We start from the raw sequence: 21,263 nt of genomic DNA, 5'->3' as shown, positions 1-21,263 counted from the left end.
GCAGGGTCATGGAAGCTCCATAGGCACATCCAAACTCCCTGAGGGACCCAATTACTGGGCTGAGGGCTATGGGGACCATAGTCTCAGGGAGCATCTAGCTCAACTGGCATAACACAGTTTATAAAGAAAATGTTCTACATACTACTTTGGTGAATAGCACGTGGGGTTTTAAAAGCCTGCGAGCAACTATCTAAGATACTCTACTGGTCTCACTCCTTCCGGAGCAAGGGAGAGTGAAGAAAACTAAAGACACAAGGGAAAGACTAATCCAAAGGACTAATGGACCACAACTACCATGGTCTCCACCAGACTGACTCCAGTACACCTAGATGTTGTCCGGCTACCACCACTGACTGCTCTGACAGGGATCACAATAGAGGGTCCCAGACAGGGCTGGAGAAAAATGTAGAACAAAATTCTAACTCACAAAAAAAGACCAGACTTATTAGCCTAACAGAGAGTGAAGAAACCCTGAGAGCATGGCCCCTGGATACCCTTTTAGCTCAGTGATGAAGTCACTCCTGAGACCTACCCTTCATCCAAAGATTAAACAAAATGACACTAAAGAGGCACACCAGCCCAGGGGCAAGGACTAGGTGGCAGGAAGGGACAGGAAAGCTCGTAATAGGGAACCCAAGGTCGAGAAGGGAGAGTTTATGGCATGTTGTGGGGTTGTAAGCCAATGTCATAAAACAATACATGTACTAACTGTTTAATGCAAAGCTAGTTTGTTCTGTAAACCTTCACCTAAACTACAATTAAAAAAAAAAAAAAAAAGGCTTGCCAAAAAAGAACTGTATCCTTATAAATATTTCAGAGAAACTGAAATAAAAATTAAATTGGACATGGATTTCTATCATGATAATTACATGCCTGTTAGATGGAATATCTTACTGAATTCAATTACTATATGGTATTTATAAGAGAGAGTTCAAGAATATCTTTTGGAACATCACCAACAAAAACATTAAGTCAGTTTGAGCTGTGTGATTCAATCATAATGTTTCATTTTCAAAATTGAGATTTACAAAGTAAGAAAACAAGTAAAATTTCATTACAAATATAGTCAAATTAATGTTAAAAAAAATAAAGATTTATATATATATAGTGAAATTTCTTCCTAGCCATCTTTAAAAAGACAGGGACACTTACAGTGGTCTTATCAAATTCAGCCTCTGATGATGTTGGTGACAGAGGACTAATGGGGCTTATAGATGGGGAGCTCTCAACACTGGAGATGTATTCGGGATCAGGAACATATAAAACCTTTAAGAAAATATTCACAAAAGGATTTAGTAAAACCAAAATGTTAATATTCAGGTTGTATTCAAGCACTATTGTCTCTGACTTCAAGCAATAAATAGAAAAAATAGCTTAGAGATTAAAAGAATATTTATTATCATAAGTCTAACGAAGTTTAAAAAACAGATACTTAAAATCAATTTAGACAAGTTGATAATACGTCCTATTGGAGATAGGGTGGAAACAGTAATTCTCATACACTATTGCTGTCCCTCTTAAAGGACAACTGGGCATTGGCTATAAATACTAAACATGCACATACTCTTTGATCCAGCGATTGCAGTTCTAAACATTCACCCTGCAGAAATGCCTGCACATATAGAAAAATAGATATGTATAAAGTGTTCACTACGGCAATGTTTAAAATAATAAAAACGGAAATAGTATAAAGCTTACTGAGTAACTAATGAACTGTGATGCATCATACCCACACATGAGAAAGACTGAGACAGGGCTGTGCTTAAATATCTTTCAAGAAATGAAGTTAAATAATAATAATAATACAAAAATAGAATATTTTTGGAAGGAGATGCAAACTGGTAACTGTGGTTCCTTCTGGAAAAGGAAATTGGAGGCTTGAGATGGAAGGGTAACTTACCTTGTAAAATATTCACATTTCACATTTTTCTGTCATGGCACGTATTACTCTGAATATTTTAAAAGCTAATTAAAATATATCCAAAAACACAATTCACAATTATTTTCAGTATGTATTAAGAAGGAAATACATATGGATATAAATGAGTTAATTTTGTCTTATATAGCCAATATGATTTATTTGAAGTACGTCTAAAATTATTTGTCTAATATTTTATATTATTAACTACATTGCAATAGATACTTTGTCTTGCTACTTAAAATTTCTAAGTTTCAATGCATTAAAAAAAAAAAGATATTACCTGTCCAGTAACAACTGCTCGGGAGAATAACTTATTTAACTGAACAAGTTCATTGGGTGTTGTATCAAATTTCAGGGCTATACTGTTCAAAGAATCCCTTGATTCAACCTGTTTCAAAGAAAAAAATAAAATTTTTTAATCTGTTAAACCAGAAAAACTAAACTAAGACATTTAACCATTATTAATATTTCTAGGGACCAATCTTATACTTGATTAACAAATACTATTTTCATCTTTGAAGATAAGTGTCAAGAAATTTGTGTTTTATCATCAAACTGTCTCAATCTATTATGATCCAGACTGTATGCTTTAGCGCAATACATCACAATTACACGTGGGTCTCTACTTCAAGCAATTTCAAAATAAAAAATATAATTTACAAAACACAAACTCAAATGATTTTCATTTTACAAAGGCTTTAAAATAACACTCCTTTAAATAGTTCCCAAAATATATACAATTTCAAGAAACATACTAATTTTATTTTCGCAAAGTATACCTGTACAAAAAAAAAACTCAAAATGAGATTTCTACCGATCTGTCTATATACTGCCACTTGTTGTTGTTGTTAGATGCCGTCGAGTCAGTTCCGACTCATAGTGACCCTATGCACAACAGAACGAAACACTGCCCTGTCCTGAGCCATCCTTACAATCGTTGTTATGCTTGAGCTCGTTGTTGCAACCACTGTGTCAATCCACCTCGTTGAGGGTTTTCCTCTTTTCTGCTGACCCTGTACTTTGCCAAGCATGAGGTCCTTCTCCAGGGACTGATCCCTCCTGACAACATGTCCAAAGTATGTAAGACGCAGTCTCGCCATCCTTGCCTCTAAGGAGCGTTCTGGCTGTACTTCTTCTACGACAGATTTGTTCATTCTTTTGGCAGTCCATGGTATATTCAATGTTCTTCGCCAACACCACAATGCAAAGGCGTCAACTCTTCTTCGGTCTTCCTTATTCATTGACCAGCTTTCACATGCAATACTGCCACTTAGATACATAAATTAGAAAATATATTTGAACCAAAGTTGAGTAATCTACTCCTGAATCTTTAGTATATTTCTATCATCACATTTATAGAAATCTTAAATTATGGGATTTTTGCCAATTTTCCTGAAAGAAAAAGTTACTTAATTTATGAATAGTTAAAATATTCCTTCAGTGTCCTCTGTACACAGGGTATTATGACAACACTGTAAATAAAACAGCAAGGAATTTACAATCTAGTTGGAAAAGAAAACAGATATACAGAAAAAGTTATATAAAAGATGAAAAGCAATTTAAAATGGAACAACAATGTAACAGGAGTCCCAAGTAAGGATGGAGCACCATAAGCTTCAAATGCTCCAGAGAAGACTGCAGAAAGCTTTAAAGCTGGGTCTTAAACAATGGGTAGGGACTTGTGAAGTACTGAGAAGGGAAGGACATTCAAACTTGAGAGAATAGAACTGACACGGTTAGGAGACTGACAAAACACCTTGTAGAACACTGTCTTCCTCCCAAACCATTCAGAGTGTATTTATGAAGCACAGATCTATGACAATGGCTGCAAGAATACCAGGGCAATGAAGCACAATGATAGCAAAATGTAGTGAAATTAGTTTCAAGAATAAAGTAGGGCTCTGGAAAGAGAAAGGAGAAAAAAGAGGACATAGTCAAAGAAATAATGGCAGACAATTATCCTGAATTTATAAATGACGTGATTATTTAGACTGAAGAAATATAAAAGGCAATATAAATAAAATACGAGTGTTTAAATCCAGATTTATCATACTAGCACTACAGAACTCCACAGACAAAGAGGGAACCTTAAAAGCAGCCAGAAAGGAAAGAAAAATTGCCTAGAAATTAACAAAAATAAAAAGACAACAAACAGGCACAAGACAATGGATTCCTATCCTTGAAGAGCTCACAAAAAATAATTCTCAATCTAGAAACCTACAGACAGCTAAACTACCAGGAATAAGGGTGCAATGAAGATATTTTCAGGCATTGTTAGATTTTCCACTCACAGGTGTTCGCTGAAAGAATTACTAAAGACCTCAAGAAGAAGGAAATTAAAACCAGAAAAAGGAAGAATATGCTGGAAGCAACAATACTGGAAAAGTTACTTGGTTTGGTGATGGAAAACTTATTTATGACCTTGGGGAAGGCACTTTTAGTAAAAAGGTATAGGGATATTAAGTAAACAAAGAAGAAAATGATAATGTATAGCATTTTCTAGGTCTACTCTTGATTCTCACTGAAAGTAATTTTACAGTTAAACCTTTGTGTATGCATGCATACATACACACACACGTGTGTGTGTGTGTGTGTGTATACACACCCACACAATTTTAACTTTGTTCTTCTTGTTGTTAGGTCCCCTCATGTCAATTTTCTACTCATGACCTCATATGACAAAGTACAACCACCCTATAAGGTTTTCTAGGTTGCAATCTTTATAGGAGCAGATTGTCAGGTCTTTCTCCCACGAACTGCTGGGTGAGTTCAAACCGCCAACCTTTTGGTTAGCAGCCGAGTGCTTAACCACTGCATCAGCAGCACTCCTATTTTAACTTTAAGGCTGCCTAAAAGTACAATAACTAATTTTATTTATATTATATTTAAGTGGTCTGGAAATTTATTTAAGCTAGATCATAAATATTTTAGAAGAAACACATTTTGAAAGTACCTTGTGGTATTATAAAAAGTTCAATTTTAAGAAAAATAAGAATATATATTTTCATAAATACAAAAATGTATGTCACATAGAGATTCACTGCTTATAATAAGAATGATGTATAAGACAATAAACATCAGTGAGGTTGGGAAATGCTTTTAAGGATTTGGTACAGAAAATAAACATAAGATTAAAAATGAAAATGAGAAGTCTAAAACAAAGACCTGCTAGAGGATGTTTTATAACTTTTATACTTTTTTATACTTGATTATTTTTCCAAAGCCCATTCTATAAAAAAAAATTCTATAATAGTAAGAAAATAATTCATATTTCAATTAACGCTCCCCAAAACTTAATAGTTCTTAATTTAAATTTAGTTCCAATAGCATAGTTTTACTGAATGGCATGCAAAGAATGGCAAATTTCTATGTTCAAAGACCAAATAAACCATGTGAATTCTTCAAAACCACATGGTTCTGTGTGTGTATGTCCTAATCTTACATCTAACAAACACTAATAAGTACATCAAATTATATTGTCTAATATTTTACTCTTTTTAAAGTTATTTTATGAATTTCTCAATTATGCAGAGAAAGTACAGGCATACTCAATTTAAGTTTATAATATGCTTTAAGAGGTCCTTTTGACAATAGTGAATTTAATTCTACCCTACATTATCTATTTCTAATCTTTTAAAAATACCTAAAATCTAGGTTTCAAATATACAGTATATGAAAATAAAGCATAACTCAAGGTTTTGACAATTTGTTCAACTTTAGGGATTCATGTAAGATAACCAAGATTCACATCAAACCTGGGTGTTTTCATGATGATACAAATGCAGAAATTTGCATATTCTCCTTAATACAGTTATATTGTAATAATATACTTTGGCAAACCCAAAATAGTAACACAAATTTAAGCGCAGTTATTATAACTGCCTTATAACACATTAACATTATCTAAATATACAATATTTATATTCAATCAAATAAGCAGCATACCACACACTAAAGTCTATTTCTCACTTCAGTCTCCCATAGTAACCAGAAATGTGAAAAGCTGGCTGCAGGGAGTTTTGAGGGTCATTTTAAGAACATAGCAGTCATAAACAAGTTCCATCTTCAGAGCTAAAGAGACAGCTATAAATCAATGCAACTGGTCTAACCTAAGAAAGATATTTTGGAAGATAACATCAATTTATATTTTAAGTATTCCATCTGCTGTTTTCGTCATCATTAGCACTGCTAGGGATATAATGAAGATCACATTTCTAAAAAGTAAATATTTTTCTAAAAGCTTAACCTAATGAAAATAATTGTGGCACAGAAACTTTGACTCCCAGGAAATTATGATCTGTAATAAAATAAATTTGCTGAAATAACTATCTTTGTATCACACTTAATAAATTCTTTTATGGAAAAAATGTATAATACACAAGAATTTAATTAGTAATAAAACAGTTACTGGAAATGAAGTACAGGTTTTTAAAATAAGGCAATTAATAATCCTTGACTTATTTATGGTATACACAGAGAATGCCTTTAAGAGTATTGCAAAGATAAATCAGCTTTTCCAAAAGCAAATAACTTACAGTATACTCAATAGTCCCTTTAGGCTTCTGAAAAGACATTCTTCTCCCATCTTTCTTGTCTAGGGTCTTCTTTTGGCCAGTGTCTGAAAATAATTGAGGCATAAATCCTGTTAAATTCATTTTCTTTTCAGAGTAATGTCAAGGACTGCTGAATAGAGCTCATTGGGCAGATATTAATTCACTAGTCATACAGCTGGCTTCCTGTGATTCTCTGCTCTAAGAAACCAACTGTCAGAAAAAGGAAATGTACTCCCTCCCTGCTTACTTTAGGAACTGACCAGTATGAACCATGATAATAACTGGAAATCAATTCAAAAGAATTATGGATGAGTTCTTTCAACATATCTAACCCAACTGTAACAAATTTGAATATATATATATATACACATACACATACACACACACACAGAGTCCTGGTGGTGCAGCGGTTAAGAGTTATGACTGCTAAGCAAAAGCTCGGCAGTTCCAATCTACCACCTGCTCCTTGGAAACCCTATAGGGCAGTTGACTCTGCCCCTTAGGGTCGCTATGAGTCAGAATCAACTTGATGGCAACAAGTTTTTTATATACATACATATATAATATAATGTTAACCAAACCAAGTCTGAAAAATATAATATTAGTCCTCCTGGAAGAAAATTTCTGTGTGCCCAAAAGTCATAGTTAAAGACACAGTCTTCTCTATGGGATTATTTTAAATTTATTATGTTTTTTATTTATGCAGCATGAAGTAAGATGAGGTGTCATATATAAACATACTTTTATGGATTTCAGTTCAGATCAACTACCAATCATTTTTCACTTGCTTACGAAGACATTTAACTTGAACATTTCATTACCATTTACATCTCAAGACTCTGGAACCTGTTTCAGTTTCAATTCTGAATAGATTTTTCCTTGCTTTAGTGTTAACTCTCTCATCTATACTTCATTTAACAACAATTGCACATTCAGCTCCTAAAGGGCTATTCGGGAACTGCTGACAGCAATGAATTGAGAAAATATCACTTGCTTTTTTTATATAAAAAATTTAAATGAGTCTCCAAAAAGGTACTTAACATGAATATCTCAATATTGAACAAGAGTATCCACAGTAAACATATAGAAATGTTATAGTCACCCTCAAAATTTTACAAGATTAAAACTATATTTTTCAATGAAATATTTGTTCTACCTAAACCCAAGTAATTTAGAAAATGAACTGTTTTACTGTTCTTCCTCTCATCAATCTTAATAGACTGACATTTTGACCATAATTGTTTGTTGTTGTTGTCAGTGCTGTTAAGTCGATTCCGACCCATAGCAGCCCCATGTGACAGAGTAGAATTGTCCAATAGGGTTTTCGACTCTATGCAACAGAGCAGAACTGCCCCATAGGGTATTCCTGGCCATAATCTTTTTGGGAGCAGACTGCCAGGTCTTCCTCTTGTAGAACCACTGGGTAGGTTTGAACAGCCAACCTTTCAGTTAGCAGCCAAGCACTTAACCATTAACCACCAGGGTTCCTAACAGTTTGTTTAGACGTACCTATTAGCTTTTTTTTTTTTTTTTATTAGCTCAGTTGGTGAATGGCTCTAATGAAGATGTATCAAGTCTGAATCCAAAAAAAACAGAACAGTCAGCTCTGCAATGCTTAAAAAGAAAACTGTCCGAAAATTTTCCCGATCACCTAGGCTGAATCAAGCCTCTGATATTAATCACACGGCACCTTTAAGTCGCCTTCATAACATTTGACTCAATTTTATGTTTACAGCTTTTAGTGTTCTTAATCTCCAAAACACAGTGCCTGATTTGTTCAACATTGTCTCCTCAGTGCCCAACAAAGGGCCTGGGCCTGACACATGGCAAACACCTTGTTTGAATGAACATTCTGAAACAGTAACTTGAACTGTACCTCAAACTGTCACAATTCTTAAAGAATGTCATTAATTTTCCATAAGAGAAATGTTCACTTAAACGACACTGAGATACCATTTCTCACTCATCACACTGGCAAAAATTCAAAAGCTTGACTACACACTTTTGGCTGTGGGAAGGCAGGTATTCTCCTACATTTCTGGTGGGAATGCAAAGTGGTACAATTACAGAGAGGAACTAAGCAATATCTAAAAAATTACATTGGGTACTTGAATATTTACCTTTGACCCAGAAATCCTACTTACAGGAATTTACCCAGACTTCATGCCTCCAACCCAGGGTGGCACAGATGGTTAAGCGCTCAGCTACTAACCATAGGGCTGGCAGTTCAAACCCACCAGAGGTACCTTGGAAGAAAGTCTTGGCTATGTACTTCCAAAAGATCATGCCACTGAAAACCCTACGGAGCACAGTTCTACTGTGAAACACACGGAGTTCCCATGAGTCACAATCCACTCAGAGAGCAACTGCTTTGGTCTTTTTTTTTTTTTTAATATATACATGCCTCCAACAAATACATATGCAATTTATTCATTGCAGTATTATCTAAAATGGCAAAATATAGAAAGATAAATACCCTGTACATATGAAAACTGGTTAAATAGTCCACAAAATGGAGTCCTATTGTGAAGTTTTCAATGAACTGTTATAGATATTATATGAAGGATATTTTGATTAAGTGAAAAAAGCAAAGTATAAAGAGTAGACATAGTATGCTACCTTTTGCTTATTTTTATAAAGAGAAACACAGAAAAAACAAATCAGAAACTAATGTAACTGGTTAATTACAGGTGGGGGTGGGATTGGGGTAGTAGAGACAGAAAAGAAAGTGGTTTTCTGAATATACCTTTCCTTATAGTTTCAACTCTTAGAACTATGTTAATGTTTTATATGTTCACTAATAAATGTTAACAGGAAGAGTGGGAGAAAAAAACACTCAAAAATTGCACATATAAACAGCAACAAATCAACCTAATTGTATTTTAAATGAATATAAAAAAACAAAACTAAGTCTGTTACCTCTGAGTCGATTCTGACTCATAGCAACCATATAGGACAGAGTAGAACTGCCCCATAAGGTTTCCAAGCAGCAGCTGGTGGAATCGAACTGCTGACCTTTCTGCTAGCAGCCAGGCTCTTAACCACTGTATCGCCAGGGCTCCCAAATGAATATAACCACCCTGAAATAGAACTAATCCAAGTAACTTTGAACAGAGATTTGTCTATATACACTCCAACAAAAAACAATGACTTAATAGAGTTATTAGTAGGTCTATTAACTATTTAACAGGCTCATTTTTCATGGAGTAGGAATTCTGAAAATATTTTGTTATAGAATTGAACAAATGATTTTATTAGGAACCAGGCTTCTCACTAGCGCAAAAAGATACAAAAATGAAATGGGAGAAGGGAGAACTCTGAAGAGTTGGATTGGAATTACAGGTGTCAATATAAACCTAAAATTATAGACCGTATGTGCATGTGTTATATATATACATGCACCTAGACAAAAGTGTACATGTGGCTGAACAGCATGAAATCGCCATTTTTGCCTACCTCTGCCTTCTCAAAGGGTCTCGAAGCAACAACACTGGTAATAATAACACCCCTGGTGCCTGATCTTGGTTTCCAAACACGATTCTTAACTAAAAGGAATCAGGACTTTTTGGAGAAATGCAAGATTACAGCAGATCAGGGAAAGTATGATGAGTGTGGACCATCTTGGTATGCTATAAAGGAAGTGACCCAAAAAGATGCAGACATGTCAAAAGGTCATGAGACTCAGCTTGAAGGATGTTATGGATTAAACTTCATCTCTCAAATATGTGTGCTCCAAATCCTAACCCCTATAGTGGTTACAATCCCATTTGGGAATGGGTTTTTTCTGTTATGTTAATGAGTCAGTATTTGTGTAGGCTATATCTTAAATCAGTCTCTTTTGAGATATAAAAGTGCAGATTAAGCAAGTGGAAAAGCAAGCAGAGATGAAGAGAGATGCCATGCCACATGAAGATCACCAAGGAGCCAAGAACACGTAAGTAAACAGTGAGAAAATGAATTTGTTAGAGCTACCCACCTGAGGTATTTTTGTTATAGCAGCACTAGATAACGAAGGCAAAGGGGCTCCCACTGGCCAAAGCTAATTTGAGGATCAAAATAAATAATGGCAAAATAGTGACATAACTGAGTGAATAAACTAAGGATCTGCGAGTCCATACTGATAATAAATGAACAAATAACTATATATATATATACATAAACGGGAGAATAAAAAGCTCTTCTCTACAGTACAAAGCCAACTAATAAATGAAGAATAATAAAGCTAGAAAATCACTTCTTGGCAACTAATATACAGTCATGTACCACATAACATCCATTTGAGCAACGTCTGATGGCATATTTGTTCGTGGTCCCAAACAGCTTCGCTAAGCATATATTGTGTATACAGCTAAGTATATATGGCTAAGTATATGCACCTGTCTGGGCCCAGGAAGAAATGGGCAGAGGGAGAAGGAAGGGAAGGGGAGAGGGGCAGGGAGTCCCATGCAGATGAGGGGACTAGTCACTGGAGGTCGGTAAACCTCGACAAGTTAACGCTGAGTGGTGGGGCAGCTGCAGGCACTCAGGAGAACCTCTGCAGCCTGCTCATGGCGTGCAGTGAGTGGCTGGCTGCTCTTCTGAATCAGGTTAGTGCAGCCAGGCTCCTGCGGGATGCAAGCTCCAGCAGGGACACTGGGGAAGGGACCAAGAGGCAAGGGCTGTGGGGTGGGGGGGGGGGGCGGTGCTTAGGAAAGTGTGTGGACTGGGGGATCTGGGGTTAGAGAAGAGGGATCAGAGAGGTGCCCTGGCCTTGAAGAAGCCACTGAATTGAGGGGACTGGAGAGGGTGACAGGGGCTGAGAAAGCACATATATTTTGTTAAATAATATGGTGTTTGCACAACATCTATTTCACAGAATGAATCATGGATGTTAAATGAAGCATGAATGTAGTAATAACTAATACAGATAAAAATCATGAATGAATATAAAAAACTACTAAGAGAAAGTTTGAAGAATGCTTTATTTACACAGTTGTAAAGTATTTCCTTACAGATTACTTAGGAATTACAAAGAAAAATGGTAACTTTACTGTGAAAAAGCCTGGAAGATACCACCTTAACCAAACAATAACCCTTAATACTATTAATAATAGACAAACAGCTTGTGCTTCCTAATGTGAAGAAATGAAGACACAACATCATTCGATGTGGTATCTCCACCAAACGTGGATAAACTTAACCAAATCAGAAGGAAACATCAGACAATCCCACACTAAGGGACTGAATTGCATTCTTTAAAAATGCTAGTAACATGAATAACAAGGATAGGTGAGGAACTGTTCCAAATTAAAAAAAAACTAAAGAGCCATGGAAACTCAGTGTAAAGCATGATTCTAGACTGAACGTTGGATCAAAACCAAAAACTAAACCCATTGCCGTCAACTCGATTCCAACTCATAGCGACCCTACAGGACAGAGTAGAACTGCCTCATAGTTTCCAAGGAGCCCCCGGCAGATCTGAACTGCTGACCTTTAGGTTAGCAGCCGTAGCACTTAACCATTATGCCACCACGGTTTGGATCAGAGGAAAAAATTTGCCATGAAAGCCAGTTCTAAGATGACTGCTGGAAATGGCTCTATATTAGATAACACTACTGTGCAGATGTTAAGTCTCCTACACTGGATAATTTCACTCCAGTCATGTGGAATAGTCTCATTTTTCTACATTGGAGCTTTTATATTTAAGTTTTCTTTTCTTATGAGAAAATGAAGTATTAAAATTATGTTAAAGTAAAATATTTTTTAAAAAGCAATTTATTTTTATTACATGAACAGCAGGGGGAGCTAAAACCACCTCATTTTATAATTTAAACTCCTTAAAAAAAAAAAAAAGGCAACCTCCTGTTTTTGTTGCTGTTAGCTGCTGCTGAGTCTGATTTACAGTGATTCCGTATGTGCAGAGGAGAGCTGCTCCATAGGGTTTTTAGAACTGCGACCTTTTCGAAAGCAGATGATCAGGCTACAGATTACTTTTAACTAACGATATATATCCTTCCTCCATTGATTTTAGGAATAACATGTACTTTGCCTAATAGTAGTTTTCAATCTAAATTTCCTAATATCTCAAGAATTCAATAAACATTTAATTACTATGAAGTCTACAATTCCACTATCATTTTCAAGAGTTCACCATGAAATGCAATTCAGGTCAAGAAAACTAATGTACCAAGTTTCTAGTTTAAAGTTTGAAAATCAACCAGACTTGCTGGCCTGACAGACTGGAGAAACCCTGAGGGTATGGTCCCTGGACACCCTTTCAGTCAGTAACGAAGTCACTCCTGAGTTTCACGCTTTAGCCAAAGATTGGATAGGCCCATAAAACAAACAAGACTAAAGGGGCACATCAGCCCCAGGGTAAGGACTAGTAGGCAGGAGGGGGAGGAAAGCTGGTAATAAGAAGCCCAAGGCTGAGAAGGGAGAGTGTTGACATATCATGGGGTTGTTAACCAATGTCATAAAACAATACGTGTACTAATTGTTTAATGAGGAATCAGTTTGTTCTGTAAAACTTTATCTAAAGTACGATAAAAATAAATTGGATAAAGTACAATAAAAATAAAAGTTTGAAAATAATCACTTTAATAATTTAATATTTTAAAACATTTTGTAATAATGTCTATCATAAAAATGGTTGTAAATTTTAATAACCCACATTAAACCATTTATTCATGAAAATACCAGAACGCAATGAAATAAGCTGACCATCCTCTTGAACATTCTGGTCTTGAGTTGAGGGATAAGAGAGCATAAGATGTATAATACTGACTCTTAATGCTTCTACCTGAAGTCACATATCACTTCCGTTCATGTTTCATTGGCCAAGCCTTACATCAGTGGGATGATGAAGTATATTTTATATTCCTCCCCAGGGATGGATATGGGACACTTAGTAACAAAAGTATAGCCCACCGCAATGACTAAGTTAGAAAACAATCATATTAGTTTAATGAAGATTTGAAAACTGCTGATGTTACCACCACAAGTCAGGACTTTTATAAGGAAGTCTATTTGTTCTGTCATATACTCAGCCTGCAAGTTTGATTCCTTCAAATGTTCTATTAACGGTGCGTCTCAAATTTTTTGTGTGTGCAAATCAACCTTTTTTTTTGTAACTTATAAAATAAGGAGACAATATCAAATCAGTATGGATATAGGTGATTTGAACAACACAGTCATCAAACTTGACCTCACGCATACGTGCATACGCACACAAGCACGCATGTGCGTATGCCTACACACATACTATGCCATACATTGCAGAATGTATTTTTTTCAAGTACATATGGAGCACTTAATTGTGACTGTAAGAAAAGTTTCAACAAATTTCAGAGGTTTGAACTCCTTTACAGTATTTTCTTTCACCACACTGCAAGTAAGCTAAAAATCATTTACAAAAGAATAATTTAAGAAATCATTATATGTTGGTAAATTAAGCAGTACTTCCAAATAGTGCATAGGTAAAAGAAGAAATTACAACAGATGCCAGAAAATATTTTGTGCCAAGTTATTAAAGCACAGTGTATCAACACTTGTAGGATTCAACTTAGATGGAAATTTATTGCTTTAATGATGCTGATGGAATAAAGCCTTTGGGACTGTCATTTGCTGATGTGGCCCAACTCAAAATGACAGTAACTGCTGCAAACATCCATTAGTAACAGGGATGTGGAACTTACGAAGCATGAATCAAGAAATATGGGGAGACATCAAAAATGAGATAGAACACTTTAAGATCAATATTCTAGGCATTTGTGAGCTGAAATGGAATTGTATTGGCCATTTTTAATTCAACAATCACATGGTCGACTATGTTGGGAATGACAAAGAGTATGCTGGGAATGACAAATAGAAGAGTAAAGATGCTGCAGTCATTGTTAAAAAGAAAATGTTTCGAAACCTGTTCTAAAATACAACGTGATCTGTGACAGGTTAATATCCATAGGTCTACAAGAAAGGAGAGGTAATACAACTATCATTCAAATTTACATACCAACCATGAATGCCAAAGATGAAGAAACTGACGAATTTTACAACTTGCTGCAGTCAGAAATTTGTTGGACAACCAAGATGCACTGATAACTACTGGTGATTAGAACATGAAGGCTGGAAACAAAGGATCAATAGTTGGAAAATACAGCTGTGGTGATAGAAACACTTCCAAAGACAGCATGAAAAAATTCTGCAATACCAATGATTTATACATTGGAAATATAATTTTTCATCCATATAATGTGGAAAGAGATGATGGAGACATTCAACATCATCAGTCAAGACAAAGCCAGGGGGTGACTGCAGAACAGATCATCAATTGTTCATGTGTAAGTTCAAGCTGAAGCTGAAAAAAATCAAAGCAAGTTAATGAGACTCAAAGTATGGCCATTAATACATTCTGCCTGAATTTAGAAACTAACTCAAGAATACATTTGACTCACTGTACACTAATGACCAAAGACCAGAAGAGTGAAGACATCAAGGACATCAGGCAGGAAGAAAGTGAAAGATCATTAAAAAGACAAGAGAGAAGGAAATGACCAAAATGGGTATCAGAAGAGACTCTGATACTTGCTTTTAAGCACAGAGCAGCTAAAGTGAACAGAAGAAATGAAGTAAAAGGCTGAATAGAAGAGTTCAAAGGGTGGCTTCAGAAGACAGAGCAAAGTATCATGATGAAATGTGCAGAGACTTGACATAAGAAAACCAAAATGGAAGAAAATGATTGGCATTTCTCAAGCTGAAAGAACTGAAGGGAAAATTCAAGCCTCAAGTTGCATTACTGAAGGGTTCTGTAGACAAAAAATTGAATGAAGCAGAAGGCATCAAAAGAAGGTTGAAGGAATACACAAAATCACCACGCCAAAAAAAAACACTGGCCACCATTCAACCATTACAGGAGGTAGCATATGATCAAGAAAGAAGTTCAGGCTACACTGAGGGCATCAGTAAAAACAAGGCTCCAGGAATTGACAGAATGCTTCAACAAACAAACGCAATGCTGGAAGCACTTATTTGTCCATGCCAAGAAGTTTGGAAGACACCTCCCTCGCTGGCTGAATGAAGAGATCCACATTCGTGCCCATACCAACGGAAGACAATCAAACAGAATGAAGAAATTATTGAATATACCATCACTACCACATGCTAGCAAAATTCTGCTGAATGTAATTCAAAAACAACTACAGCTGTACACCGACAGGGTACTTGCAGAAATTTAAGCTTGATTCAGATGAGGATATGAAATAGGGGTGTCACTGCTGATGCTGTGGATCTTGGCCAAAAGCAGAGAACACCAGAAAAATGTTTATCTGTGTTTTATCAGCCACACAAAGGCATTTGACTGTGGCTCATAACAAATTATGGATTACATTGCAAAGAACAGGAATTTTAGAACAATTTAATTGAATCATGTTAGGTGCAAGTATGGCTTTATAACTGTCTGAGGGTAAAGGGAATACCGAATACGTGGTGGGAGAAGGTAGTTCTAAATACCAGCTACAATCACGTGACCAGGTGCAGAAACGAAGACTATAATTGTTATTTCTTATTTAGTTATAAGAGTATGTGTGTGTGTATATATACATATATAGCAAATATCTTTGTTTTCTTTCCTCCTTTATTCCATTACTTATTATAAAATATAAGATGTAAACAAGGCTAGTGCATTTTCAGTTGTACGCATGTTAGTTGTATCATGTTAGGTACAAGTATGACTTTATAACTGTCTTTATTTAGAGATTATGTATGGCTTAAGGCAATGTGTACAGGTACCATGTTGACAAATGGATTGTGATGGTTAAGGTTATGTGTCAATTCGGCTAGGCTAGTGGTTTTGCAGGTATTATATAATCATCCTCTATTTTGTGATCTGATGTGAGCAACCAGTCAGTTGGAAGGGAGCTTCCTTGGAGGTGTGGCCTGTATCCAATATATACAGATGCTTTGGCAAGGCTCAATCTCACTGGACCTGCAATTAGCCTCATTATCCTCTGATCTCTGGTTTGTGGGACATGAGCCAGCAGCCTGCTGCCTGACCAGCAGATTTTGGATTCACCAGCCCCGCAACCCCATGAACCAGCAGCTTGTCATCGTACCTGCCAATTTTAGGTTTGTCAGCCCCTGCAACCATGTGAATCAGGAGAAGCCACCAGCCTGACCTGCAGACTTGGTACTTTCCAGCCCCTACAGCTGTGTGAGCCAATTCCTTGATATAAATCAAGAGAACTAAATTAGTGAAGAATATATTATATATTATTTACATAACATATATATTATACATACAATGAAGAATAATATATATAGTAAAGAATATATTCTTTACTATTTATTATATATATATATAGTATATATATATATTGCTCACATCAGAATATATATACATTCTTCACTAATTTAGCTTCTCTAGAGAATCAATCCAGCCTAAGACATTTTGGTACTGAGAGTGGTTCTAGAGAAACAAAATTGTAAGGATGAGTTTCTGAAGTCTGATTAGTTTTAGAGATATTGATGGCTGGAGGACTCCCTTAGACTACTGCCCTGAGGTACTCTTCAAACCTTGAACTGAAACTAACCTAAAGTCACCTTGTAGCTAAGTAACAAATTGGCTCAAAAAAATCATAAATATTACTGGCACAACCGTGCTTGCTGAAAGTGAAGAGGACTTGAAGCACTTACTGATGAAGATCAAAGACCACAGCCTTCAGTATGCATTATACCTCAACATAAAGAAAACAAAAATTCTCACAACTGGACCAATAAGCCACATCATGATAAATGGAGAAAAGACTGAAGCTGTCAAGGATTTAATTTTACTTGGATCCACAATCAACACCTATGGAAGCAGCAGTCAAGAAATCAAAAGACCCACTGCAGTGGGCAAATCTGCTGCAAAGGACCTCTTTAAAGTGCTGAAAAGCAAAGATGTCACCTTGAAGACTAAGGTGCACCTGACCCAAGCCACGGTATTTTCAATTGCATCATATGCATGTGAAAGCTGGATAATAAATAAGGAAGACCGAAGGAGAACTAACGTCTTTGAAATGTAGCATCGGCGAAGAATATTGAATATAACATGAACTGCCAAAAAGAACAAACAAAACCATCTTGGAAGAAGTACAACCAGAAAGCTCCTCAGAAGCAAGGATGGCGAGATTGCATCTTACATACTTTGGACGTGTTGTCAGGAAGTGTCAGTCCTTGGAGAAGGACATCATGCTTGGTAAACTTCACAGTCAGCAGAAAAGAGGAAGACCCTCAACAGATGGATTAACACAGTAGCTACAACAATGGGCTCAAGCATAATGATGGTAAGGATGGCGCAGGACCGCGCAATGTGTCGTTCTGTGGTACGCAGGGTTGCTATGAGTCGGAACCAACTCGATGGCACCTAACAACAACATAAGTACTGTGCTCCTTTAAAAAAAAAAATCACCTATATGAGACCAAATGGTCAACAATTACTTTAACACAAAGATGAGAATGTAAGGGGACAGAGAAAGTTGATTAATGGAAAAAGAAAAAGAACACAAATAATGAGAATGTTCACACATTGTAAAGAATGTAACCAATGTCACTGAGCAATTTGTGTATAAACTGTTGAATGGGAACCTAAATTGCTTTGTGATCCTTTATGAAAACAATAAAATAAAAATAAAAAAAAACAACTTTGTACCTTATAAAAGGTTGGAAGCAAATAATGACAAGATATTAATGGTTGTTAATTGTGGGTGATGCAAAAATGGACGATTATAGTTTTTGGTAGTTTTTAAATTTCAAAATTTGAAACTCTCTAACTCCTGAAACCAGGGCAATTACTCCACAAAGACCTTGCTACATCAGTCGTTGTAACTTCAGCCTCTCTCTTGCTCCGCATGTAAATATGCCTTCCCATCAGGAATTTCTCATTGTCAGTTACCTCAACTTTTCTAAGAAGGTCTCATTTCGATCCAGAGGCTGACACGCAATTTAAACATTAAGTTGTATGTCTTCCACACCAACTCGAAAATGTCTTCTCAGACACCAACTGCAAATGCAGTACTTCTTCTTCCGACCCTAACCACCAAAGCTAGGTCAGACCTCACAGGTTAAAGGACAAAGTCCTCCAGACTGCCAAGTTTGCTCAAGACTTCACATACCAGCTGCAACTTTGGGAGTCTCTAGGATACCCACAATCTGATCTCCAAAAAATCCCAAACCTACTGTCATCGAGTCAATTCCAACTCATACAGACCCCACAGGACAGAGCAGAACTGCCCCATAGGGACCTGCTAGCTACAAATTTGGGGGTAGCCAACAGGTCCCTCTTAGGACATCAGCTACAAGCTTGAGGGTCCCTAGGGTACCTGCACTTCTGATTTGCAGACTACAAATTTGGGGGTTCTCACTACCCTTCCAGGTTCAGTAATTGCTAACACGACTTACAGAACTTAGGACTGCAGTTTTATTATAAAGGATACAAAAGAGAAGCATAGGAACTGGTGACAAAGACCAAATTCTTTCAGTAATTCTTCAAGCCACAAGCATACATCTGTTTTCTTAACCAGCATCACACAACAGGTGCATACCCAAAGTAGGCTCAGTAACTATTAAAAGCTTGATTGAAACCTTACTTCCTAAATTAGTGGTTCTTAACCCTACCTACACGTTAGGATCGCCTGAGAAACTTAAGCTAGTCCAGTTCCTACACAGAGAGACTTTGGTTTGTTTGGTGCTGGACCTTGGCATCAGAATTTTTATAAAGCTACCCAGGGAATTCTAATGTCCAGCCAGGACTCAGACCCATTGCTCTAGTACAATGCTGTTCAATAAAACTTTCTGTGATGATAGACATGATCTATATCTGCACTGTTTAATACAATAGCCACTAGTCACATGGCTACAAAGCACTTAAAACATGGTTACGAGACTGAAGAAGTAAAATTTTAAATTAAATTAAATTTAAATTACTTGTGCCCTACAGCTACCATACTGGACAGTACACATATAAAATCTAGATTCTTCAGATCTGTTCCTCACTTGCACTAAAGCCACATTTCAAATGTTCAACAGCCATGTGTGACTAGTGGCTACCATATTGGGCAGCACTGATACAGAACATTTCCACTATTGCAGAAATTCAATTCAGTAGCACTGCTGTAGAAAATTTAAAGTCTATAATCCAAAACCTATTCTCCTATATATTTTGGTTAATCACTTTGGCCCTCTACAGAACTGCTTTTACTACCTTGCATTTTGGTGTTATACCACTGAACTACATTAAAGGATGGTGTCAAAAAAACAGCTTTTTGAAATTGGAATCTGTATTTACTGCAAACATGGTAAGGATCTTTTTGTTATAGTACAGAATTCTGTGAGCATTTTTTCTTTGTTCTTACTATCGGGAACAGCTGTGTTTCTCCTGACTTGCCTAAGTTATAGACTAATCTTTATCTTAGGAAAGCTGTGAATCATGTCTGATCGTATTTCCCTCTTCTCACTGATTGCTAGAAAACAGAGGCAAATTTGTGGCCATTCTATAACACATTTATGTGACCTTAAAACTTAAAACTTACCATAAAGTACCAACAAGACTTATCAAGAGTCTGTTAATGTGAATTTGCTGGTGCCCATGGAGGGAGTTTTTACATACACAAAATAACTATTTTAGTTACTTTAATTTTTTAAAAATTAAAGTTCCATCTATTGAAGTTACAAATATAAAAGCCTTTCCCTTAAAAGTCTTCAAATACAAACTACATCCTACTTACAAATCTAGTAAATTTTAATACACTTTCTGGGGTACTTGGTAGTTGATCAGCTCAAAATGGACAAACTAAATACCCTTAAACAATCAATCCTTTTTGTAAACTTGGATAATTAAATTCTTACATATGCTGTTGTTGTTAGGTGCTGCAGAGCTGGTTCTGACTCATACCAATCCTACGTACAACAATGAAACATTGCTCATTCCTGTGCCATCCTCACAATTGTTGCCATGTATGAGCCAACTGTTGCAGCCACTGTGTCAATCCAGCTTGTTTAGGGTTGTCTTCTTTTTTGCTGACCCTCTATTTTACCAAGCACGATGTCTTTCTCCAGGGACTGGTCCCTCTGGATAACATATCCAATGTATGTGAGATGAAGTCTCACCATCCTTCCTTCTAAGGAGCATTCTGGCTGTACTTCTCACAAGACAGATTTGTTTGTTCCTCTGACAGTCCATGGAATAGTCAATATTCTTCGCCAACATCATAATCCAAGGGAATCAAGTCTTCTTTGGTCTTCCTTATCCACTGTCCAGCTTTCACATGCACCTGTAACCCACACTGAAGGCTGCACTCTTTGATCTTTATCAGTAAGTGCTTCAAGTCCTCTTCACTTTCAGCAAGCAATCTTGTATCATCTGCATATCACAGGCTGTTAATGAGTCTTCCACCCATCCTGATGCCACATTCTGCTTCATACAGTCCAGCTTCTCAGATTATTTGCTCAGCACACAGATAGAATAAGCATAAAAGGATACAACCCTGACGAAAACCCTTCCTGACTTTAAAACACCCAGCATCCCCTTATCCTATTCAAAGGACTGCCTCTGGTACCCCTATATACAGATTCCTCATGAGCATAATTAAGTATTCTGGAATTCTCATTCTTCAAAATGTCATCAATAATTTGTTATGATCCACACAGTTGAATGCCTTTGCATAGTCAATACAGATAAACATCATTCTGGTATTCTCTGCTTTCAGCCATGATTCATCTGAAATCAGCCATGATATCTTTTGTACCATGTCCTCTCCTGAATCTGGCTTGAATTT

At 36.3% G+C, this 21,263-nt stretch overlaps 1 protein-coding gene across 11 annotated transcripts in view; it reads right to left on the bottom strand.

Moving 5' to 3' along the window:
- The window catches only part of OXR1 (oxidation resistance 1), a 149,280-nt gene that overhangs the window by 62,805 nt on the left and 65,212 nt on the right, over positions 1–21,263 (bottom strand). For 5 of the 11 annotated variants that reach the window (XM_064267998.1, XM_023545939.2, XM_023545943.2 and 2 more), the window contains exons 2-5: positions 6,457–6,539; positions 2,202–2,309; positions 1,565–1,612; positions 1,153–1,266 (exon numbers count right to left, since the gene is read on the bottom strand). In XM_064267998.1, the coding sequence (XP_064124068.1) occupies positions 1,153–1,266; positions 1,565–1,612; positions 2,202–2,309; positions 6,457–6,539 (353 nt within the window). Of the gene's footprint in view, positions 1–1,152; positions 1,267–1,564; positions 1,613–2,201; positions 2,310–2,853; positions 6,395–6,456; positions 6,540–21,263 lie in introns of those variants that run through there. The other 6 variants (XM_023545941.2, XM_003408429.4, XM_064267997.1 and 3 more) reach the window with 5 other exon arrangements.

The sequence above is a fragment of the Loxodonta africana genome, chromosome 14, assembly GCF_030014295.1.
Source record: "Loxodonta africana isolate mLoxAfr1 chromosome 14, mLoxAfr1.hap2, whole genome shotgun sequence".
Lineage (NCBI taxonomy): Eukaryota > Metazoa > Chordata > Mammalia > Proboscidea > Elephantidae > Loxodonta > Loxodonta africana.
The sequence above is the reverse complement of the archived record's forward strand: the minus strand, read 5'-3'. Positions and strand labels throughout refer to the sequence as shown.